The 24,879-nt window shown below is 35.9% G+C and overlaps 1 protein-coding gene across 1 annotated transcript; it reads right to left on the bottom strand.

Annotated features, from left to right (window-relative positions):
- Positions 1 to 22,036: 22,036 nt before the first annotated feature.
- Positions 22,037 to 23,048, bottom strand: LOC137714213 (heavy metal-associated isoprenylated plant protein 47-like). The gene is made up of 3 exons (XM_068453480.1): positions 22,781 to 23,048; positions 22,513 to 22,594; positions 22,037 to 22,407 (listed from the first exon to the last, which is right to left on the bottom strand). The coding sequence occupies exons 1-3, from the start codon at positions 22,787 to 22,789 to the stop codon at positions 22,115 to 22,117; spliced, it is 384 nt and encodes a 127-aa protein (XP_068309581.1). The 5' UTR covers positions 22,790 to 23,048; the 3' UTR covers positions 22,037 to 22,114.
- Positions 23,049 to 24,879: the final 1,831 nt, after the last annotated feature.

Below are 24,879 nucleotides of genomic sequence, written 5' to 3'. Positions count from 1 at the left end.
ATAGCAGCAAGTTTGGCTGGAGGGATTCGACCACAGATGTCCGGATTCATACGATCAAAGCAGTCAATTGCCTCATGACTTGTAGAACCACAGATCTGACAAGGAACTTTGAAGGTGGAAGAACCTTGAAAATGGCGAGATCCTTGATAATTTCGATTGCCACGATTTGTAGGGAAAGTACCACGAGAATTATGAAAATTGCGACTGTTGCGATTGGAAGAGAAATTACCTCGAGATGGCTTACCACGATTTGAGTTAAACCGAGAAGCAGAGTGAAGGGGTTGATTTTGAGCAGCAAAAGCAGATGGAGTACGAAGCAGGGGAGGTTGAGAGTGTACAGAAAATGCTTGAAAAGGCTCAGTAGCAGAAGAAGGAATAATAGGTCGGCGGTGAGCCATAGATAACTCTTTGGTGAGTAAGAGACCATGGAGCTCATCAAGGGAGGTAGAAGATAACCGCAACATGATGGAATCAATAAAAGATTCGAATTCATCAGGCAATCCATGAAGTGTAGCAGCAATTAGGTCACGATCGGACACTGAGGCACCAACAGCTTGCAAGGAATCAGCAATTTCCTTGATTTGTTGCAGATAATCAGAGATGGATTGAGAGCCTTTCTGAATTGATTGGAGTCGCGATCGCAATTGGTGAATGTGAGCCTCAGAAACTCCACCAAAGCACTGTTCAAGCTTTACCCAGAGCTCGCGAGAAGAAGAAACACCAACTGTGAATGGAATGATTTCTTCGGAGAGGGTAGAATTAAGCCAAATCAAAAGATTTTGATCCTTTTCATACCAATCCTCAAAGGCAGGGTTCATCGAGCGATCAGGCAAGAAGGGCGAAGGACAGATCTCAGTGCCATCAATGATACCAAGAAGTTTGTATCGGCGGAAAATGGGAGCAAATAGTGCTCGCCATGGCAAATAGTTGGATCGTTTCAGCTTGATCGACACCATACTACCAATGTTGTGAATCGTAAGAGAGGTATACGAGTTCAAAGGACTGGAATTAGAGGAAGAATTAGGGTTTTGGACCGAAGGAGAGATAATCGGAGAAGACGATCCAGTTGGTGGCGAGTCAAATTGAGCAGCCATATCTTGAAGAGATCAAGATTCAAGAGAGATCGAAGACAAAAAGGCAAAGAATCAGAGAGAAGCGATCAAGAAACGATCGATTTGTCGAGCGGAAGAGAAGGTCGGTGCTGGGAAGCAGAATGGCGTGATACCATATTGAAATAGAAAACTTTCTCTGTTAAGTTTTCTGATTGTATTGAATAATAAAATCAGTTACACAGATGTGAATATATATAGGCTTAGCTGCCTTAGGCTAGTTACAAGAATACCCTCAACTATCTTAACTAATTACAGTAACTAACAGAACTAATTACATTTAGCTTTATCATACTATTTAACAGTAACTACATTGGATGACTTGTCATTTGCCCTATTATATGGCATAATATTAACATACGATAATGACAATAAATATAAAAGTTTAGAGAATGAACATACCAGTTGGTGGAATATAGGTGAATCATCAAAGTTTCCTAAATGCATATGTATAAGGATACAGATATCGCCTTCACCTTCGTTTTGAATTTCACTGAAACATAGTGCCTAATAATTGTTGCATAAATTAATTTTAAATTTTCCATCGCTCGTAAATTTTAATTAAATAAAGCGAATACATAGTAATCATATCCCAATCACAGAATTAAGGATTTTCAAATGTCATAATATTTAACAACTACTATGCATGGTTCTTAAAAAAAATATATAAAACTAACCTGTAAGTACAACAGCTATGAGTATAAACTAATGAACATTTCCTTTAAAGACATAGTGCGGAATAAATTCTGTCACATAACATCACTTGGAAATGGGATTTAGTTTAGAGGCAAACCTTCCCATATCAAATCCATTCATACTGATCACATGACATTAAGAAAGTTTGATATTTAGAGTATATAATTCAGTCAATTATATAGATGATATGTCAGTTCTACTCATGAAATACATGATACAGAAACCCACTTTGGTTAGATCAATGATTCCAACCACCATTAAATCTTCATAGTTTCCCTGTGTCAACCAAATTTGAAATCTCTTTTATTTTTTACACAATTCAACTTGAACCTATGTCTCTCAGTTGCAATCTCACTCAAGTCTTTCCCTCAAAACACTTCATCGTCATCGCAATTCGAACCCAATATACCAATTCAGTGCAACAAAAGCAAGAAGTGAGTTCGAAAAAGCATACCTTCACAAAGCTAAAAGCTTTCAATATTCCGCGACCTTCTTCTTCTTCTTCTTCTTCTTCCTTCTTCCGACTATCTTCTGATTCAGGGATGGCAGTGCTGCAGCACTCATCGAGCATGCCTATTTCAGTAACCCCAAATCAGTTTTAAAAAATTTTAGGTATAAACACAAAATTGGGCATAATGAAAACTGAACCAAAGTCTGAATTGCTTACCTAAGTGAAGAGGATTTTGGAAAACGGAGCGAGGCCGCTGCGGCGTTTGACCTGGCCTGAAATTAGTTAATTACCCAGATGAAAAAAGAACTATAGAGTGAATTAAAAGATTTATCACAGTGCTTACCTCTGCAGTTGTAGCAGTCTACAGATCCCAAAGCTTAGAGATGAGGCCTGCGTGAACTGGTGGCAGCAGTGATCGAACTTTCCAACGACCTAGCACCGGAATCTCTAATTTCAGCACCAGTTCCAACTCCCTTCCGCCACTGGGCAAGTGAGTCCGTCGGCCAAAGCACCTGCAGCTGCGGCAAAACCCCAAATTTCAACAAAAATTCGAAAACCCAGACATTAAATAGTAAAAAGAAAGCTTCTTTGGGTCAATTGAAGAGGAAAGATCAGTACTTTTTTGGATTCGATGGTGATACCGAATGATGGGTCGAGAGAGGCAGCAATGGCGGCTTGAGCGGAGTCGATGGCACGGTAGGTTGCTTGTAAGTGGGCTTGTCGAGCTCGGGTTTGGGTTCCGGATGTGGAGGCAGGGGACGACGGTGTTTTGACCCGGAGTAGGGGGCGTGGCGGGAGAAGTAGGGTTTGTCTCTCTTCTAGCTCATGGTGTTTAGACGAGGTGAAGAGGGACGAGGGTTTGCCATATGAGGTGAGGAGGGAGGGGGGATAAAGGAAGGAAGCGGTCGAGGATCCCACGCGTCACAAAATCGTTATTCATTTGACAGCAAAGCAAAAGGGGCAAAGTTGAAATAAAAGAAAATTGGGCGAGGACAAAATCGGAAATCCACTGTATATGTAACAGTAATCTGTGTGTAAAAGGATACGACGGGAATTAAGTTGAAGGTTACTCTTTTAGTATATACTAGATAGTAATGCCCGCGTGCTGCTGCGGGATTAGAAATCAGCTGCAATATATGAATTTGAGCTACTAATATATGTTGGGATAACATTGATTAATCTAAATAAAAATATCTCAGGATAGGAATGATTTTTATTTGTTGCAAAAAAATTCTTATTTTGTTATTTTACAAGGGTAATTCGCTCCAACTTCCTTGGTATCATTGCTCATCTCTGCGACAACTCTTTGACATTCCAAAGAACTAAAAACGAATGCAAAATTACCTAATCAAAATTAGAAGCAAACCGATTGAACAATGAAAACATTTGCAGACATGCCGTACAAGTATTAAATGCGAAAGGGGAACAAACCTTTTGCACGGTGGTCTTGAAGCAAGTATGCATTAACAAAATCATCAATGTGATCCTTCAAATCCTCTAAGTAAGTGGCTTGCTCGTTCTTCTTTTGGCATGAAGCGTGCACGGAAAAATGCATACAGAAAAGAGGCAACAACATAGTGCAGGTTAATTATTTGGGTTGAAAATAAAAAACAAAGTAGCTGATAAATGGTTAGATAATTTAAATACATAACAGAGAGTGAACTTCACAAAAATATGTGTGCAATATATGTCACAAGCATGTGCCACCGGATCCTAATTACCCTATATATAAGTAACTAAATGATAAAATTTCTTGACAACCAGTCAACTGTGCATAGGCTAATTACTAATTATTTATACTATGATAGTATCCAAAATGAGTGAGAGAATAAGAACAAAATCAATCAATTGCAACTTTCATCATCACTCCGCGTTTAGTCAAGGACAAACATATCGTGTAGTTATTTATGTTATTGCTGATGTCGCATGGCATAGGCATCATCTATGCTTGTGTGTCAATCCGGGCAAAGACTTATACTTGTGGTGGGCTTTTTGTGGTTGGCGTTTTGTGTTTGCAAGATCGCTTACAAAAAAAAAAACATTACCACAAGCTAAAAGTTTTTCCCAAAATTATCACTTGTTGAAGATTTAATGTAATCGATCACCAAAACATAATCACCAGTCACACAAGCTAAAAACTCAAAACCCCATAACATCATTTGGTCATTAGCCTTATTTTGAATGCATGCCTCTATGAATTGCAGTGAAAAAAAAAAAAAACACTACATGAAACATGTTTCAGGTACATGTAAGTGTTTTTCTATAAGCTGAAGTATAACTTTTGTGTAACGATGATGTACTCCCCCCATGCATGAGTGGGAGTGAGAGTGGGATAGAGGTGAAACATCATTGTTATAGATGTGCCCTTAACTCATGAAAATTTTCACATGTCAATTTTTATTTTATCAAAGGCGGTGTAAACTTAAACCTGATTCTTTCTCTTAAATGTATATTGACAGGTAAGGTGCGTGGATTCTCAGTTGCCCAGTTTGTAGTAGGAGACAGAGGTACAAGTCCATGGTTCAAAAGATCCAACAAAATCTAAATTGTGAGTACAAGTATAGAGATTATAATTTCAAAATGGTGGTATAACTCAGAATTCAGCACAAATGAGCATTGACAATCTTGATTGTGAGTGTTGGTTGGTAAAGATGATTAATCATTAAACTCAAAGTCAACAACAATTACATAATAGAACAATTGGTTTCTTGTGGATATTGATCATGAACTACGTGATGGTGTGGAGGATGTTGTGGATATTGGATATAGCTTGATGTCCAAGTTATTGGATAAGTAGTTGGCTTTTTCTCGTCGGTTTTTCCTTTAACTTCTTCAACACTTAGTTTGGTGGCATGGCCAAGCTTCTTCCTCAACGACATGGTCAATCTCATGGAATCAACTCCATTTCCAATCACCTCCAGCTGCTTTTTCTCTTCATCTATCGACACTTTGCTCACACCTGCTTACATGTTCGATCATATGTTAATATTCAGTAGTTAAGATAAAAATGAGTATATTGTTCCCAAAGAAAATATAAAAAAATAAGAGTGCCTAAATCATCTCCCGGTCATAGATGGATAAGCATACCCCGAATTGTATTTTGACCCTCTAAGAGCAACTCCAGCGTGGGAGCCCTCCCCCCAGGCTATTCACTATTCAATCCACCTGGTGAACAGTAACTGCCCTTAATGAACAGTAATCGCCTTTTGCATTTCCACCGTTACACTTCAATAGCCCTAGCAATAGGCAATAAAATATTAGTATTTTTTTATTTATAAAATAATACAAAATAATTTTAATTGTAATTTCGGATAAGGTTTTTAATCGTTCTCGTTGCACCATGTGTCATTATCCGAAGTATTATTAAATAATACAAAATAATTTTATTTGTAATTTCGGATAAGATTTTTAATCGTTCTCGTTGCGCCACTTGTCAAAAAATCTAGAAAGACAATTAGTGGGGATGGATTTCCGATAAGATTTTTAATCGTACTCGTTGTGCCACATGTCATTATCCGAAAATACAATTATTGGTGATGGATTTCTGATAAGATTATTAATCAATCACGTCGGGTCACTGAAGGAAAATTTGTGAAAAACAAGTTCATTTGAGCAACATCAACAACATGCAATTAACAATTAAAAGGCGGAATCATGTTTATATGCACTCAAAAACAAAACTTAACCCATGAACTTCAAAGCCTAGTAGATAGGTGAACCAAGACTCAACTCAAAACAAAGTGAGTTGAGAAATCAATACCTTTGTAGATTCCTCTTTGCATAAGCAAAGGCTAATCACCCAAAGAGAGGGCCTTCATTCCTTGCATCTTAGATCCATGGATTTGGATGGATGAAAAGGTTTCTCCAAGTTCCCAAAATTGAAAACCTCTAAGTCTCCACACCAAGGCATATTATAGAAGAAATGAGTGACCTTGGAGGAGTTTGATTGCTAGATGATCCCTCCAAGGTGGCTGAAATTTTAGAGAGAAAGAAGAGCTTGTGTTCTCATCATTTCCCCAAAAATTACCCTTAATGAATTTTGGCTATAAAGTCATACTTATTCCTTAATTCATTTGAGTGGCAAACTTGTAAATAAGTCCAAAACCACTCCTTCTTTAACATGGGATTTATTGGGCTATTTGGGCCTTTGTGAATCATTATTCATTAAGTTGTCACACAACTTAAGTCAATGGACTTGACGTTCGAAGCCCATTGGGCCTTAAGGTCCAAAACTATCCCCGAGGTCTTTTAACGAACTTATTCGTTTGATTAATAATCATATTAATTAATCCTTGCCATAAATAATTAAACCATTTAATTATTCTTACTCATCTCCGTTGAATCTTCAATCTCTACCTTACACGGTGTACGATCCATTAGGTTCCTTTTAGCGAGGCAGTGGGCGATTCAAACTCTTTCAAATCGATTGTGAATTGGAACTTACTTTCAATTCTCCCGTTAGTGATAATACACTTTTAGGGCTTCCACAAACCATGGTTGACGCCTAGCAGCATGTCATGGTTACCCAAGCTAATCAGAAGAGGTGGAGAACCTATTCAGTTTTAGGATTACAAATGCAATACGGTCTTTCTCTAATACAATACTCTTGACCACATTGTTTGGTTTGATAGTTTATTCATGTCTACTATCCAATGTGAGTCTTGTGCTTATATGATTACCTTGAATGTGATTTGGAACACATTCCTAAATCTCATTCATACTTTGGCCAAAGATTCTTAATCATATCATAGAGTATTCTCCCTCAAACAGTTTGAAAGTTAGAGATCCCTTGTTGCGCATTCACTTGCCTCCATGGCTAAGTGGCTTAACCCCAACGATGCCGTGGACACCCTCCTGATGGAGTGACTTTGACATAATCAAAGATTAAGGACCTAACCACAAGACAACTGTGATGCCTCAGGTCAAAAGACTAATTTGCATTATCCCAACCATGAGTTCTCATGTGACATGAATATGAGAACTCTTCGTTGATCGTGTTCAGTGAACTCATTCTCTATTGAGCACCTACGTACTTGTCTTGATGTCACACACACCAATAACTCGAGACTAGTCACTCTCCCTGAGAGAAGACATAGCACGTACTGATCTTAACGGACTGTCAATGCCCAATTGACAATCCTATGATCAGGAACGTTTAGGATGTGTCAACGAAAGAATGGTCTCATGAATCTAACTTCTTTAGATCGCATTCTTCCAATCACATATTCCTTGGACTTATCGTTTAAGCATATAACATTTATATGAGACGGCTCAAACAATAATGTTTGCCCTTAATATTAAACTAGATTAGTTTAACATGTGAAATGTCCATAAAGTATCATCATATGATTGATTTTAGGGCACATTTCCAACAATCTCCCACTTGCACTAGAGCCAATCAGCTTAGTCATCAGTGATGATACCTCTTCTGTAGTCATTTCATAAATGGCTGAGTAGTAGGCCTAGACAATGGATATCTATATGGTATCCATAGAAGCAACCTTGAGAATAACGACGTCACCATTATACATGATTCTCAATCATGTGGTTTAGTCTCTCATTTGAGTTCGGTCCTTGATGAGACCTTGATTCCCTGGCTTGAGCTATCGCCCCATTAGTGTCATACACTTTCTGGTTGGAACCGAATAGAGAGTTCATAAATGAACTTTCCCATCCAAACAACATTGTTGTAAACTTCTATATGGCAATATATTTTGCAATCATAATGGAACACACTAAAGTCATTACTTTAATGTTTCCATCCAAATATCTTTTAGTCATAATAAAGAGATATCTGTTTATCTCTTCATTCATAATGAAGAAATATCCAATGATGGATTAGATTCATAATCTAATACATTTACGCTTCCATTACGTTACTCTAATTCTTTCTCAATTATTGAGTAATATATCCTTTAGTATTTCTCAAATACTTAAGGACTCACTTGACAGTTGCCATGGTTCTGATCCTGGGCTTGCACTGATATTGTCTTGTACCTTTCTAGGTACATCTTATATCAATGTTTTTCATACAATATGAAATACATAAATCACCTTTCTGCTTATGCATAAAGGATTCTATTTACGCATTATTTCTTTGGGAGTCAAAGGGTACATTCCCTTTGAGAAGAACAACTTCCTAGTCTCACTAGAATTGTCATTCTAATTGAAGTTTATCATCAAATGAGAAACTTCCTAGCATCTCTTGTCTATTTTAGGGATTGATATAATCCAATTATATCTTGAAATATATCATTATAGATTTCCATTCCATTATATAGACTATATCTCCCATATACATTATATCGTTATAGAATAACTTTAACGAAGAAGTACTCTTTTCATTTCCAAAAATTAATATATCATATATATATATATATTTAAATTTAGGAATACGATTAACTCCCACTAATCTTTTGTAAACCTAGTAAACAAAAGATTCATTTACATCTTTATGAGAAATCAAACAATTGATCTTTTCTCATAAGACGCTTATAGCTCCCACTAGCTTGCTAAGATCCATGATGGATGGATCTCTACAACTAACCTGTCTTGTGATTTATAGTTTTAGACATATATATTATCAAGACTATCTTAATAATGGTTTCGGAAACCCATATTATGTCCAAACATTAAATCACCATTTAGTTGTAGCTAGCAATCTTCGAATTAATTGAAACCAAGACTACGTCAAAGATGGTTTCTTCAAAGTCAACCATTCTCTTTGAGTGTAGTCACCTTAAGTTACCAATTAGCTGTGAAGGTTTCATTATTTCGGGTCAAATGGTACTTTACCATTTCCTTGAGTATATATTGTATATACGCTCAATGTAGTCATAAGGATTTTCATTCTTATTTCTTTCGAATTAAGAGGTGCAACTCTATGACATAGTCATAAAGTTCAAACCATTCAACTGAGACGGTTTATAAATCCTTCTGGACTACCTTGGAGCTTGTGGTATAGGAACTAGGTTGTCTTAGAAGTATATATCATATATATATGGGTAATTGATAATGTCCAACGAACTAAATCTTATTCATGTTCATTCTTCTCCTAATGGAGAAATTCATTATCTTACGATGCTACGTTCCTTGATATTTTTCAAGGAAATTAATCTAAAGTGTTACTTTTTCCTTGGATCAAATCTAAGGAGGTAAATACTTTAGACGTCTTACTCATCTACTTACATTTCTTGAATTCTTTGAAACCTTTTGCAAAGTATTCGGACTTGTGTTTATTCAAAATAAACTATAGTCCAACCGAGAGTGATCTTCGGTGAATGTCATACAACATGAATAGTATTATGTTGTGGACAAGTGCCACTAACATCTAAGTGAATTAACCTCAACAACTTTGTGATTCTTTCTTCTTTCCAAAAGAATAAAGATTCGAACATTTCGCCTCTATACAATTTTAACAAGAAGGTATTGGATCCGGATCTAACGATCCAAAACATCCATCTATGACCAACTCGTAACTTATGTTTTAGAGGTATCACAACTCAGTTGGGATTAGTCACTACCTTGCAACCTTTTGGGTTTTAAGCATCATCGTCTTCTAAACAGTTAAACTACCACATCATCTCTACTATAGAGACAACCAATTAAATTACAATAATCTAATTATTGATTAATAAAGAACAATGTTTTGTCAAACAAAACATTTATCCATCTCTACTATAATGACGGATTTAAGTTCCTTAAAATTGGAATGTAAAGACAATCTTTAGTATTTTCCAATTTCTTTGGTAGTTCATATGAGGAAGTAAGTACAATCCGCTTTCGCAGAGATCTATATTTTATTCACTTTCCGAATGTGAAGTACCTTCTCTTCTCTCATTAATCTTCTACTTTTTATTAGCACACTTTTACAACAATTGTAAAACATAGTTACTAATGCGGAATCAAGCATTCAAGTAGAAGAACCAACTGTTTTGAACTATTTCAAGAACATATTACAACACCTCGAAAGATGTGTTCTTGACACTTGCAAGACATTTCTTGCAAATACCCCTTCCAATGTCCATCCTTTTATAAAAAAAGTTTGTTCCCTTGGAGTTATTTTGCCTTCTTCATTTGACTTCTCCTTTGACTACAATAGTCATGGTCCCTAAACTCCCACTATCTCTCTTGAAACTTATTTCAATTGTGTTATACACATCAAACAATTTGGAGAGTGTGTGGTTATTGTTCACTATATAGTTTACAATAAACTTAGTGAACCATTAGGATAGGGACACAAAGGTGAAGTCCTTGCCTAATTTCCGTCTCGTTAAGTGGTTTAACACTTCAACACTCAATGATTCAAAATCATCATAAGTCCATGTTGATGGACTATTTTTGTCAACCAACCATTATGTTCTAAACATAATTACAAACTTTCAAGAGTTGTTCAAGGCAACTCTCATTTCTTCATACAACAATTTGTATTTGAAGAATTATGACATTAAAAGTGTTGTCCTTCTCATGTTAGACTTATCTAACATATTCTTCCAATGATACATTATCAATAGGAAGATTGTGAGGATGAGACTACTTAGTTACATCTACAAGCCATTAAAGACAATCTATGGGATTGTAGAACTAAGTCCGGAAATTAAAGCATTCGGCTTTTCTTTGTCAAGTTTTGGATAGCGTTTGCAAATATATTGGTAAACAAATACATAACGAATATAAATTGATTGATTTTAAGCCATTTGATTCGGGTCTTTAAATCAAATAGCACCACCCACTATTTTTGGCAAATTCAATATCCCTCATCGGAATTCGAGAGTTTTGGAGGAAACTCTTAGTAGGGTATGGGAGGCTCACTATTACCAAGCCCACCTCACGATGATACGATGTTGGCTAGCATTAATAATAATGAGAGAGTACGCTTACTCATTTGCATCTCTTGCAAGTACCCATCTTATTTGGCCTCTAGAGAATGTTGCCTCACAATGATATGATATCGGCGCCATTGCACTTAGTTAAGTTATTCCCACCATGCTTAGTTCATGAAGGGGTTCAAGAATAGCCTCACAATGATATGATGTTGGCCATCCTCGTTGCCTACACTCACCTCATCATATGCGTATAGACTCCTCCTGAGTGTAAGCATGCACTTTGTACTCCCCCATGATAGGGTGAAGCCGGTGTACAAGTCACAAACGATTGGAGCCTACCACGGTGGAAGGCCACGAAGAGATATTCAAAGCATCTCTCGCTTATCAACTTAATAATGGTTTGGTTGAGGGTTTTAGGTCTCATCACATAAATATTCATTTTAATCTAATTAAAACAATTTTGATCCTATTACAACTATTGGTCCATTTGATTGATTTAGTAGTATATAATACTCCCACTATGCTTTTAAAACGGTTTTTAAAGCAAGACTATATGGTACTACTAACATAAGATTTGCATTCATTGATGGACTATATAGTTGCCTTAGGGCCTTAGGATGACTATGAACCTTTGATTCGATTCAACACGAGCCTAGTGTTGAATCTCGGTCTAGGGATGGTGATTGATTTTAGTTACGCGTTTAATCACATTAAGGCGTGTTGTCTTATTGGGCGTTGGACCCAACTACTCCAATTTCATGCATATCGAATAAAACAAGAAAGGAGTACTTCAAAGTAAAGAAGAGCTTATGCTCTTTTACAACAATTGATCAAATCAAATTACTTTAAAGTAAAGAAGAGCTTATGCTCTTTTACAACAATTGATCATATCAAATTACAACCAAAATTTAATCTACACATTCCCATGGTTCAAACAAATTTGAAACGGCCTTTCACATAACTCAATTATAGTAGGCTTAGGTTCATAATCACCCTTTCTTTAATTAATTAACGCTTTAACTAATTAAACTTGAATGCAACATTTTCATTTAGTTTTTGTATCCATAGAATTGATTTAAATGGAGCTAAATGAAATGAAAATCCAATTCTCATTTAAAGAGACAAAACAATTTTGTTCTCTACCTAATTTGGGCCATTTTGCAAAAACTTAAACTTTTGGGGTCACTTTGTAAAAAACACAAAAGTCCACTACTTCATGTAATTACAACTAGAACCCAAAAATTTCCACAAAAGCTAAAACTTCATTAAAGGAGCAAAACAATTTGTCCTTTTAGTGATTTTGGACCTTTACGTAAAAACGTAAACTTTTGGGTCAAAGTACAAATACACAAAAGTATCAAAACTTTATGTAATTGCATAAAAGCCCCACAAGGACCCTAATTGAGTAGGGTGGCTGGTTTTGAAGCAAAGTAATAAAAAAAAAATTCAAAGTTTTTGTAAGTGGGGTGGGTGAAATGGAATAAATCATTACACACCTACCCACTAAAATTTCTTTAATTTTTCAAAATAAATATCTAATATATTTAAACATAAGAAATATTTCAAAACAAAAACTTTATGAAATAAATCAAAACTTTGAATCAAAACACCAAACCTTTTGTTCTTGGCAAGAACATATCAAGAACAATGAAGAACATCCATGAAAACCCATAAGAGCTCCATGAACATTCTTCACCCAAAAACATACCAAAACCACTCAAACTTAAGGGAAATAACATACAACCATACTAGGGTACATAGGGGTTCCAAAAGTCACTTTAAAACACTTTTAACAAGTTAAACAAGAACCCAAAAATCCACCCTTTGGATTTGGCCGAATTTCCCCAAAAACATGGCACCAAAATTTAGCTCCAAAATTCATGCTCATATGAACTACATCTACAACATTTGAGATGGCAAATTTTCTAACAAAATTTACATTCAAAGAAGCAAGAATAAAGCTTGTAACAATTACAACATTCAAATCACAAACTATGAACTACAAAACCTAAAAGGATTCACCAACTACTAGACTTAGGCTCTGATACCACTTGAAGGAAAATTTGTGAAAAACAAGTTCATTTGAGCAACATCAACAACATGCAATTAACAATTAAAAGGCGGAATCATGTTTATATGCACTCAAAAACAAAACTTAACCCATGAACTTCAAAGCCTAGTAGATAGGTGAACCAAGACTCAACTCAAAACAAAGTGAGTTGAGAAATCAATACCTTTGTAGATTCCTCTTTGCATAAGCAAAGGCTAATCACCCAAAGAGAGGGCCTTCATTCCTTGCATCTTAGATCCATGGATTTGGATGGATGAAAAGGTTTCTCCAAGTTCCCAAAATTGAAAACCTCTAAGTCTCCACACCAAGGCATATTGTAGAAGAAATGAGTGACCTTGGAGGAGTTTGATTGCTAGATGATCCCTCCGAGGTGGCTGAAATTTTAGAGAGAAAGGAGAGCTTGTGTTCTCATCCTTTCCCCAAAAATTACCCTTAATGAATTTTGGCTATAAAGTCATACTTATTCCTTAATTCATTTGAGTGGCAAACTTGTAAATAAGTCCAAAACCACTCCTTCTTTAACATGGGATTTATTGGGCTATTTGGGCCTTTGTGAATCATTATTCATTAAGTTGTCACACAACTTAAGTCAATGGACTTGACGTTCGAAGCCCATTGGGCCTTAAGGTCCAAAACTATCCCGAGGTCTTTTAACGAACTTATTCGTTTGATTAATAATCATATTAATTAATCTTTGCCATAAATAATTAAACCATTTAATTATTCTTACTCATCTCCGTTGAATCTTCAATCTCTACCTTACACGGTGTACGATCCATTAGGTTCCTTTTAGCGAGGCAGTGGGCGATTCAAACTCTTTCAAATCGATTGTGAATTGGAACTTACTTTCAATTCTCCCGTTAGTGATAATACACTTTTAGGGCTTCCACAAACCATGGTTGACGCCTAGCAGCATGTCATGGTTACCCAAGCTAATCAGAAGAGGTGGAGAACCTATTCAGTTTTAGGATTACAAATGCAATACGGTCTTTCTCTAATACAATACTCTTGACCACATTGTTTGGTTTGATAGTTTATTCATGTCTACTATCCAATGTGAGTCTTGTGCTTATATGATTACCTTGAATGTGATTTGGAACACATTCCTAAATCTCATTCATACTTTGGCCAAAGATTCTTAATCATATCATAGAGTATTCTCCCTCAAACAGTTTGAAGGTTAGAGATCCCTTGTTGCGCATTCACTTGCCTCCATGGCTAAGTGGCTTAACCCCAACGATGCCGTGGACACCCTCCTGATGGAGTGACTTTGACATAATCAAAGATTAAGGACCTAACCACAAGACAACTGTGATGCCTCAGGTCAAAAGACTAATTTGCATTATCCCAACCATGAGTTCTCATGTGACATGAATATGAGAACTCTTCGTTGATCGTGTTCAGTGAACTCATTCTCTATTGAGCACCTACGTACTTGTCTTGATGCCACACACACCAATGACTCGAGACTAGTCACTCTCCCTGAGAGAAGACATAGCACGTACTGATCTTAACGGACTGTCAATGCCCAATTGACAATCCTATTATCAGGAACGTTTAGGATGTGTCAACGAAAGAATGGTCTCATGAATCTAACTTCTTTAGATCGCATTCTTCCAATCACATATTCCTTAGACTTATCGTTTAAGCATATAACATTTATATGAGACGGCTCAAACAATAATGTTTGCCCTTAATATTAAACTAGATTAGTTTAACATGTGAAATGTCCATAAAGTATCATCATATGATTGGTTTTAGGGCACATTTCCAACAGTCACATGTCATAATTTGTTTACAATCTTTGAGCATAGATTTCCATCAGATTTTTAACGAATGACGGCATGCCACGTGTCATTATCCGAAAATACAATTATTGGTGATGGATTTCTGATAAGATTATTAACCAATCACGTTGTGCCACGTATCATAATCTGTTTACAATCTTTAAGGATAGATTTCCATCAGATTTTTAACGAATGACGGCATGCCACGTGGCATTATCTACAACCTAATTCTTTATGAATCCTCCATATAATCCACCATCCATCCTCACAAATCTCACACCAATTTTCTGAAGATCTCTATCATTATTCATAGTTTCTGCTTCCTTCTTCACAAAAATCTGTATCATTATTCATAGTTTATGCTTCTTTCTTACAATGTCTTCTTCTTCCTCAAGGATGATGTGGGAACTCAATCAGAAAGAGGAAGAATTGTTTAACCAATCAGAAGGAAGAATGAGGAGCGTAGAAGGAGAGATGACGAAGTAAGAATGGGCAGAGCCTCACATTCCCGTCAAGTCATCCAAGTTGTGGCTCAGATCTGCAGGCCCAGCCATTCCGGAAACCTTGATAGAAGTAGGCAACGACGAGGTACGGAACTTTTAGACGATTATTTTGTCCATAATAATGCATTCCCTGATACGTACTTTAGACGTCGTTTTAGAATGGAACGACATTTGTTCAATAAAATCATGATTGCTGTTTGAAACCATGATTCTTACTTTGTGCAAAAGAATGATGCTTTTGGTGCTATGGGTCTCCTTCCTCAGCAAAAAATTACTGCTGCCTTGCGGATGCTTGCATATGGAGTATCTGCAGATCAAGTGGATGAGATAACGAGGATGGGGAAATAAACCATTCTTGAGTCCCTGATGAGGTTTTGCGGAGCAATCGAATCTATCTACACCGCAAAGTACCTTCGGAAACCTACAAACATGGACTTGCAACGGCTTCTGAAGAAGGTCGAGATGCGTGGTTTTCCTGGGATGATTGGAAGCATTGATTGTATGCACTGGACGTGGAAAAACTATCCAAGTGCATGGCAAGGCGCTTATGGGGACAGAAAATGAGCAAAAAGTATCATTTTGGAGGCGGTGGCATCTTTTGATACATGGATTTGGCACACTTTTTTCGAGGTTCCGGGAGCTTAAAATGACCTCAACGTCCTTACCCAATCCCCAGTGTTCAATGATGTCCTGCAAGGAAAGGCACCAAAAGTCACATATGAGGTCAATGGACGTATGTACGACGGGCCACACTACCTAGTTGACGACATTTACCCAAGGTGGTCAACATTTGTCAAAACAGTGCCACATCCGTGAAGTGCAAAGGAAAAACACTTTGCAAGCTGTCAAGAGGGGTGCAGGAAGGATGTGAAGCGTTGTTTCAGTATCCTCCAAGCTCGCTGGGCGATCGTCAAGGGTGCTGCCAGATTGTTTGATGTAGAGTCACTTCGATCCATCATGATGACGTGCATCATTCTCCACAACATGATTCTGGAATATGAGTACGATTATGAAGCCGTTGATGAATATGAGCCAGACACGATGAACAATTCAAGAACACGTATATATTGTGCTCATGACGCCACCGATGAGCCCGTGCAACATAAGCCATTACAAAGGGATGAACGTTACAATGAAAGACTCATTCAACGATATACTGCATTTCAAATGTCAGACATGCACAACGCCCGACAAATTGACTTGATAGAGCACCAGTGGGCATTGAAACAAGCTAAAGATAATTAAGTTCATTTAGTGTGTTTTTTTTAAATTTGGTATGTTTATGTAATTTTATGTGGTGTGTTTTATTATTTGGTATGTTTATGTAATTTTTTTAGTTCAGCTTTAGTGAGTTTTTTATTATTCAATATGTTTATGTAATTTTATTTGGTGTGTTTTTGTCATTTGAATAAATATTCTCTTAGTATAAATAACTTACCAAATTCATTTGAATAAATATTCAATAAATTGGAAACAACATAAAGTACTATATTCAATAAATAATAAATTACAACCCAAAGTGATTGGAAAATTATGGGCTCCGATTACAAAAACTACTCTATTCATCATCACTTAACCAATTTGTGGTGCTAGGATGATCTTCTCTTGTGGTGCTAGGACCATCTTGGCTTGCTCTCGCTTCTCTTGCACGCCTCATTCGCACCACGTCCGCTTTTTCTGACTTCCAAAAAAATTTAGAATTTGGAGACTTCCCTTCTAAAGGCGTGTTCATAATCTCACGATCTCGTTGAGCCCGTCTTTCTTTTCTAACATGTTCCCTTTCTTGCCTAAGTAGCTCTCTTTCTCTCTCATTAGCTTGAAATTCTCTCTCAATAGTTGCAGCTTTTGTGTCCTCTCTAGCCTTATCAGCCTCATATTTCGCTATTTCCCTCGCCAAAGTCAATTCACCTTGGCGAGTAAGTTCTTCCATGAACTTTGCATAATCATTCTTGGAAGTACTCCTTTTTCTCTTTGAAGCCTTCTTATCTTGAGGCCTAATTGGATAACGGGTTGAACCCGACGCTTGTTCAGGAAGGGGCGTTTCAGGCACTTCTTCCGCATCATCTTCATGAACATGCGAGACATGATCGGGTGTAGAGTGTAGAGGAGTGCTGTTCATGAAAACTTCTGGACCAACAGGCACAACTCTAAATTTAGGACAATCTTTGACAATATTCCAACATTTCCACCAGTTGAATGATTTATTTTTGCTTTTGGTTTTGGCTCTGTACCAAGCTTGTGCTTGAAGTTCCTACACAATGCGGGAGAAGAGAATAATTATAATGAAAATAGGTAACAAATAAATAATACAAACAAATAATTATAATGTAAGTAGGTAACAAATAAATAATACAAACAAATAATTATAATGTAAAATTGGGTATAGTACAAACAAATAAATAATATATTGTTACCTGATCCGAGTAATTTTCCCCACTTTGAATATTAGTACTTGCTTGTGCCAAGGCGTCTCCCCACATGCTAAACGATTGGCTAAGTAATTTCCAACGACTGGACATTGATTCTTTGATTCTTTTCCCACCAATTTTCTCAAGATAATTGGTATGAATAAGACTCCACATTTCTCGCAACTGCATCTCATTACCCGTAAGCGAACTATGAGTAACTTCAACCCATCTAGTACACAACGCAACATCTTCAAGAAACGACCAATTCGTACCTGCATCAGTAGTCATTTTGTTGAAAAAAAAAAGGATTGAAAGTAGTTGAGAAAATATGAAACTATGGTGTAAGGTAGATGATGATGAGAATGTATTTATAGAAAAGTAAAAACAATTTTTTTTTAAAAAAATTCAGATTTTTCGAATTTTTTTACAATTTTTTTACAATTTTTATTCAACTAATTAATATTTGCCATTGGATATAAAAAAAAAATTGAATTTCAACACTCCAGATTGTGTCACGTGTCACAACGGTAACTTTTCTTAGTTTTAAAACTATTTTTTCTTTCATTTATTTATTTATAAAGCATATTAATATCGACCGTTGATCTCAGATAGAACGGTGGATATTAAATAAGACTTTTTTTTATTTTTTTACCGTTGAGATCGAACGATCCAAGTTAAAGAGTCGTTGAGATCGAACGGACCGTGGGAAGCCACGTGGCTTCCCAACGGTAACATTTGAATCTGAAAAAGTGGGCTGATTTTTCTGAAAATGTGTTGGCGACGCGCCCCCACACGCGAGTGGGGTGCACGCGCCTGACAGAAAAAAAATAAAAAAAGGCTTGATGCCAGGCTGACGTCAGCCCTGGTGTCACATCCATTCGGGCTGGCAATTCTTCACTGGCCCGGAGCTCGGGCCTCCACCTCCACTCGGGCTCCTTCACGCTGGAGCCGATCCACAGGGCCTCGGGCCCTTTTCTCTGGGCTGTCCCCCGACCAATCCACCACGGTAGAGTTGTTCTAATATAAATATTTTAATGTATAGCTGGGGCCACATGGGTTCCAAAAAGATTAGCTTGGCTAAAAGGCTTGCTATATTTGCCAAGCCTGTAGCCCTTTAGCCTGCTGATAACTAGATGCAGCCTACTTATAACCTGCTTGCTGGAGATGGCTTTTAGATATTTTATGGACTAAAAGATCCCTTTAGATCGTGGATGAGGATGGCCTTAAGTTTAAAGATTGGTTCATATATTTTGCATACCTTTAGCGACTGCAGCAATCTTCAACGCCTTGGTTCTGAGTTTTTCAGAGCTCAAGTGCACCTTCATTGGTTCGGAGTTTTTCAGAGCTCAAGTGCACCTTCATAACTATCTTTTGCTGCACCATTGTACAAAAGGCTAGATTGTTTTTCGTACGGAAACTCTATATTCTACGAATCGATGATTTTTGTTGGGTATTTTTGTTTGTTGTACTTGAGCACTTAGAGGTCAATAAAAAGTAGTAAAAAGCTATGCTGTATTTATAGGAGCTTCGTCGTCTTATAATACCATTACCGGCTGTTGACTAATCTCAACAGCAGACGAGATATTCCAGAAGCTTAAAATCCAAGGTTTCCACAAGCTTAGTCAAATTAAGGCCACCGTAGATTTCTCAAAATCTTTATTAAGACCCAGTAGATTCTACTTTGATTTGATTAAAATAATTAATTGGAAATTAATCTTTCATTTCGTAAGTACTTTCCGTGAAATACACATAGCAGCTAGCTAGCTAGCTGTAGAAGCTTCTTGTGATTCCAGAATGAATAAAGTGAACTTCATGACACGAATCATATATATGTGCAAGCCTTTAAATTACGCCAATTTTTTTTTTTTTTTGATTGATTATTACACAAAGTATTACAAACGATATTTTATATTATTCTACACCAAAAAAATAATAATAGAGGGTTTGAATTCAAAATACAGGGAGTTACAATCCATCACTTAATTAAGATTTATAACAAGTTTTGCATTCACTAACAAAATATTAATCTTAAATAGGTCTCACTTAATTTATTGTGACAAATATTATACATCTCATGATCAGGGATATTCAAGATTTAGTGCTTATATGAGTTGTTCAGTACTTTGGAGTCAAATGCAATGTCATGTTTAGCTTTGGGCTCAATAGTTACACACAATTCTATATAACATTAAAAAGCAGGGTGCTCATGACGTGCACATATTAACTTTAGAGTTAAAAGTAGGATCCCCACCTTAGACAATACAAAAATTGGTTTTATGATTAATCCACGTGACACCATATGATTGTATCCAAGTGATCCACTTGTTTGCCACATAAGCATATTAATAGAGAATTTAATGAAAATGTAACAGAATGATCGAATTGATTTGCGGTTCATTTTTCGAAATCAAATTGATGGATTTTTAATTTCAAAAAATCATTTTGATTGGAAAGTCCAATTTCAAAGACCAAACCGTGATAAAATCCCTACATATAATTTAGTTTAACATTTGGTTGTTTAATGGGAGATAGCATAATAAGAGTTTTCCTATAATATCTACTTGAATGTTTAATTTGTCACTAAAGAGATAAGATCAATTAAGCAGTAGCTTACTTGACGTGTGGATCGGGTGCCTATGATTGAACTATTCTACCTACTATATTGGCTCGTGGTACAGTCCGACCAAACTTGTGTTGTTTTTTGGCTCAACTTCGTCACAATGACTTGTGTCCTCACTTTGAGGCCACAAGAGTGGTACATGGTGTAGATTAATTTGGCCATCTTTCGATGAATTCCCTGCAAAGTACGTATAGGGAGAACGATGTTACGCAAATTAAAAGTCGAATTTGAAATTAAGTTTAAGCTTTTAACCGGTTCCCAAAAAAAAAAAAAGTTTATTATTTTATAATAAAAAAAATGTTAGAGAAACAACAGTTTTATTTTATTTTTTTTAAAATGATCAGCTGATGACTTTGTCACATCAGTCTACTCTTTCGGGGGCTAAGAAGGCTTACAGAGACATTTTTGTCTCCCCTGATCACCATCTTATGATTCAACCAGCTCCAGGAATCGAACTCAGGACGTATGCCCTATAGAATGCGTGTTGAGAATTCGTCTCCAACTACTGGACCACCTAGACAGTTTTAGACTACAATGATTCACTATCTGATGTGACAAGTAAGTTTTTGTATATGTAATGTACATAAAATTAAGTTGCCTCCAATGGTTTTTTCGCAATGAAACCTTCAGTCCCAAAATCAAAAGAAAACGAAATCATCCCTTGGATATAATAAAGGTGTGTCATCACCACATTTCTACTCTTGTGGTGAAATTACACCCTATTTTGTTATTGAGTTGGGATCATAACTTTCGAGCCTTCTTCTTTAGTATTGTACCTAGTCAGGTCAATTCTGTGATCTTCCCTATCCTTTTTCTTTTCCTAGTTTGATGATGAAACAAAACAATAATATGGTGCATCATCTCCAATGATCAATTTCTTAATTTGGAAAGAATCTTGCGTATACATTAAATAAAGTAGACGGCCTGATCAGCCACCACTGATCTATACTCAAGCTCACAAAAGTCACCACAACAAGCGAGTCTACATCACTCGTAAAGCTAGACAACACCCACAACAGATCTTGGCTAGATTGTACATGTAGTCTGGTTTTGTCCTGCTAGATTGTATTTTTGCTGTTTCATCAATGAAATAACTCATTTTTTATGGAAAAATAAAAGAAACCCACCCCTAGAAGATTGGTTGAACCTTCGACCTTGTGGTTAACAGCCAGCCACACGCGGAGAAAGCTTAGGTGGACAGGACCCATTTTGTAGAGAAATCAAGAAATAGATATAGTTTAATTGTGTTGACACCCTGATTAACCATGCATCCACACATGCTGCTATATAATCATACTTTCACCCATTTATTGGTCGAAAATTAGTATGGATCATTACAAGTACATAATTAAAGGCAACGCATATAAATGATGGTCTCTTTGGATTACAAACTTGTTATGTTTGTCATAAAAGTGTTTCTGATAAAAGCACTTATGATCAAAAGTGTTTCCTAGTACCTGAGCAATTCCATATGGGTTAGGAAACATATGAAAAAGGCACAAGCAGAAACACAAACAAAATTTCAAAGAGACAAGCAATTGATATAAAAATATTTCTTATGAACTTTAGATCCATGCATCTACAAGGGAAAAGAGAAAATGAAGATGATCATAATCAAGTTCAACTTATTCATGTCATACGCAATTACATTATGGAGCAAGTGGTTGGTTCTGGATATTCATGAACCAGTTCACAGTACATTGGACGAAACTGGGCAGTACAACAGTATTGAACACAGCGAGCTGAAGGAGCTGGAGGAGCTGGAGTTGGCTTTTCCCCAGTTTTAACTGCCTTCTTCACTTCTTCAACTTTGAGTATGGTGCAGGAACAGCCGAGCTTTTTCCTCAATGACCTCGTCAAGCAAACCGAGTCTACATCATCCCCTATCACCTCCACATGATCTTTGTTTGCTCCTTCTATCGACACTTTACTAACACCTGCTTTCATTAATTATGATACTCTTTAATAACCATGCCAACTATAATTAACAATGAAATCGTTGAAAGAAAATTTGAATCATGATAATATCAAAAGGCACATACCGTGTGCAGCAGCTGCAATCTTCAAGGCCTTGGTTCTGCATTTGTCACAGTGCATTGGCACCTTCACAACGATCTTCATTTGCTGCACCATCAATTTGTACAAAAGATGTATAAACAACATGATCAATTTATACATTTAATTAATGTCAGCTAATTTAAGAAAACCTTCCCGCCTTATTAATTAGTTTCAGTTGGATTAAAAGAAAAAAGTTATATAACTGCAACAAGATGCAAGAGTAGTAGAATATATATATATGAAAAGGCTTACCGGCGGCATTTTGGAGAGAATATTGTGTGAAATATGTAAGTTTAAGTTTTTGGGATAGAAACCCTATGAAACAGCCAAAGTAGAACTATATATCGATTACCATGCTACTTATAGAAAGATAGGATCCCCTTTAATATTTTTCTCGATTTGTATTACAAGTCCATACATGCCTATCCTGTACCAATTACATGGGATCGTGCCTTTCTTCTTCTTTTCTTTTTTAGTGAAAAATATGAGATCGTATATATCTTACAGACAAGATTTTATTTATTGTTTATAAGAAAAGTCAGATCTGAAGAGAGAGTGAACTGAATACGTTTTCCATTATGATGAAATTAGTTACAACCAATGTTGTACTTATAAATTAATATCGCACATTAACTCGACAAGAATATGACTCTGGCAAGTGTAAATACTCTTTTTGTTTTTTTCAGTAGTGTCAAATATTTTTGCTATTAAACAAGCACTTGATTTAATAATATCTTTTTCTTACAACAAACAACAACAACAAAAAAATCTTATTGACTGTATAAATCTTAGAACATCACTGCACTCGATTTTACACCAAATCCTTCATTAGCTCCAAATACTAGCTAGCAATTGCATGTGTGGCTGATACCTTAGCCAACTTTCGTGCAAATTATAATGCATATTTCTAATGATCTAACGTTCTTTCATGTGAAACTTCTGCTTATATTCATGATTTTTCTGCTTCTACCAACTATCGTTTCAAATTATTTTCATTATATGTTTTCTTTGTACGTGGGTTTGATTTTTGGTTTTACATTTTTCCTTCAAGATGGTCTGGCTTTATGTTGCCCTTGTTTGTATTTCTGTTTTTATTTTAATAAGAATAAGGGAATGAGAACACTATCACCCCTTAAAAAAAAAAAAAAAAACTCATGAAAAAAAACTTGAAAACTTTGAGTCGATTATGACAAAATAAAGGGTAAAGTAAATAATACCAGGATTGATTTTATTTAATGTAAAAATGTGGTTTTTCGTTAAAGTGAATAGTACCGGAAGCTTTTCGTTAAAATTCCTTTCAAAAAAAAAAGAAAACTAATGAAAATGGCTTAAAAATTTTGAGTTTTAATGAAAGTGACAAAATAAAGGGTAATGTGAATAGTACTATGATTGACTTTTTAGTGTACAAATGTAATTTTTCATTAAAATAAACAGTACCGAAAAGATTTCGTTAAAATTCCTTAAAAAAAAAAAAATAGTAGCTAGCAACTGAACTCGGTTAAAATTCCTTAAAAAAAAAAAAATAGTAGCTAGCAACTGAACTTCAAGAAAATTAATCAAAACATTTTGAAGAACACGATTCGACGACTGAAAAGTTATCCACATGCCTTACACTCTGAAGCACCCCACGTGGCTATAATTAATCCACTTGATCCATACATCATAACGATAACAAAATTTAGTATTACTGAAGACAAATTATATTTTGATATCCAGAAAGTGAACGCATACTAATATATAGTCAACTTACAGCGTTTCATCCAATCTGCATTAGCTAATATACAATAATTTCTATTGGCCAACAAGCATATTGTTAGAGGATTAATTAGACTCATGCAGACATGTATTGATGGAAGCCTTGAGACTTTCATGGTCCTGTAAGCCAAACATACTCCACAAAAATTATAAAATCCCAATTGGACACTAGGAAAAAACTAAAACAAAAATAAATAAAAAAGAGTTGGGGGAAGTGGGAAGGTCTGTCAGACAATTTTAAACTGAAAACACACTGAGAAATTTATTTAGATTAATACATCGTCAATTTTTTTTTAGAAAGAGTAAGATATTCATTAATACGATATAGGACTCGTACATCATTAAAATTATACACAGTAATTCACGGATGTTTATGAAAGCAATATTTAATTCTCACAATTCATCTTTGTTCATTGCCTTAGGTATGTAGAGTAATTTTCCGTTGTGGCCATTACGTAAATTTATAATTGACTCATAATATAATAAGTAAATTAATAATACAATATCACAGTGCAATGATACATTCAAACCTAAACCTTGTCACAAACGTTCAAAGATTCATGTGTTAATGTGTACATTTTAACTCATGTGTATAT

Source organism: Pyrus communis, chromosome 14 (assembly GCF_963583255.1).
Source record: "Pyrus communis chromosome 14, drPyrComm1.1, whole genome shotgun sequence".
Lineage (NCBI taxonomy): Eukaryota > Viridiplantae > Streptophyta > Magnoliopsida > Rosales > Rosaceae > Pyrus > Pyrus communis.
The sequence above is the reverse complement of the archived record's forward strand: the minus strand, read 5'-3'. Positions and strand labels throughout refer to the sequence as shown.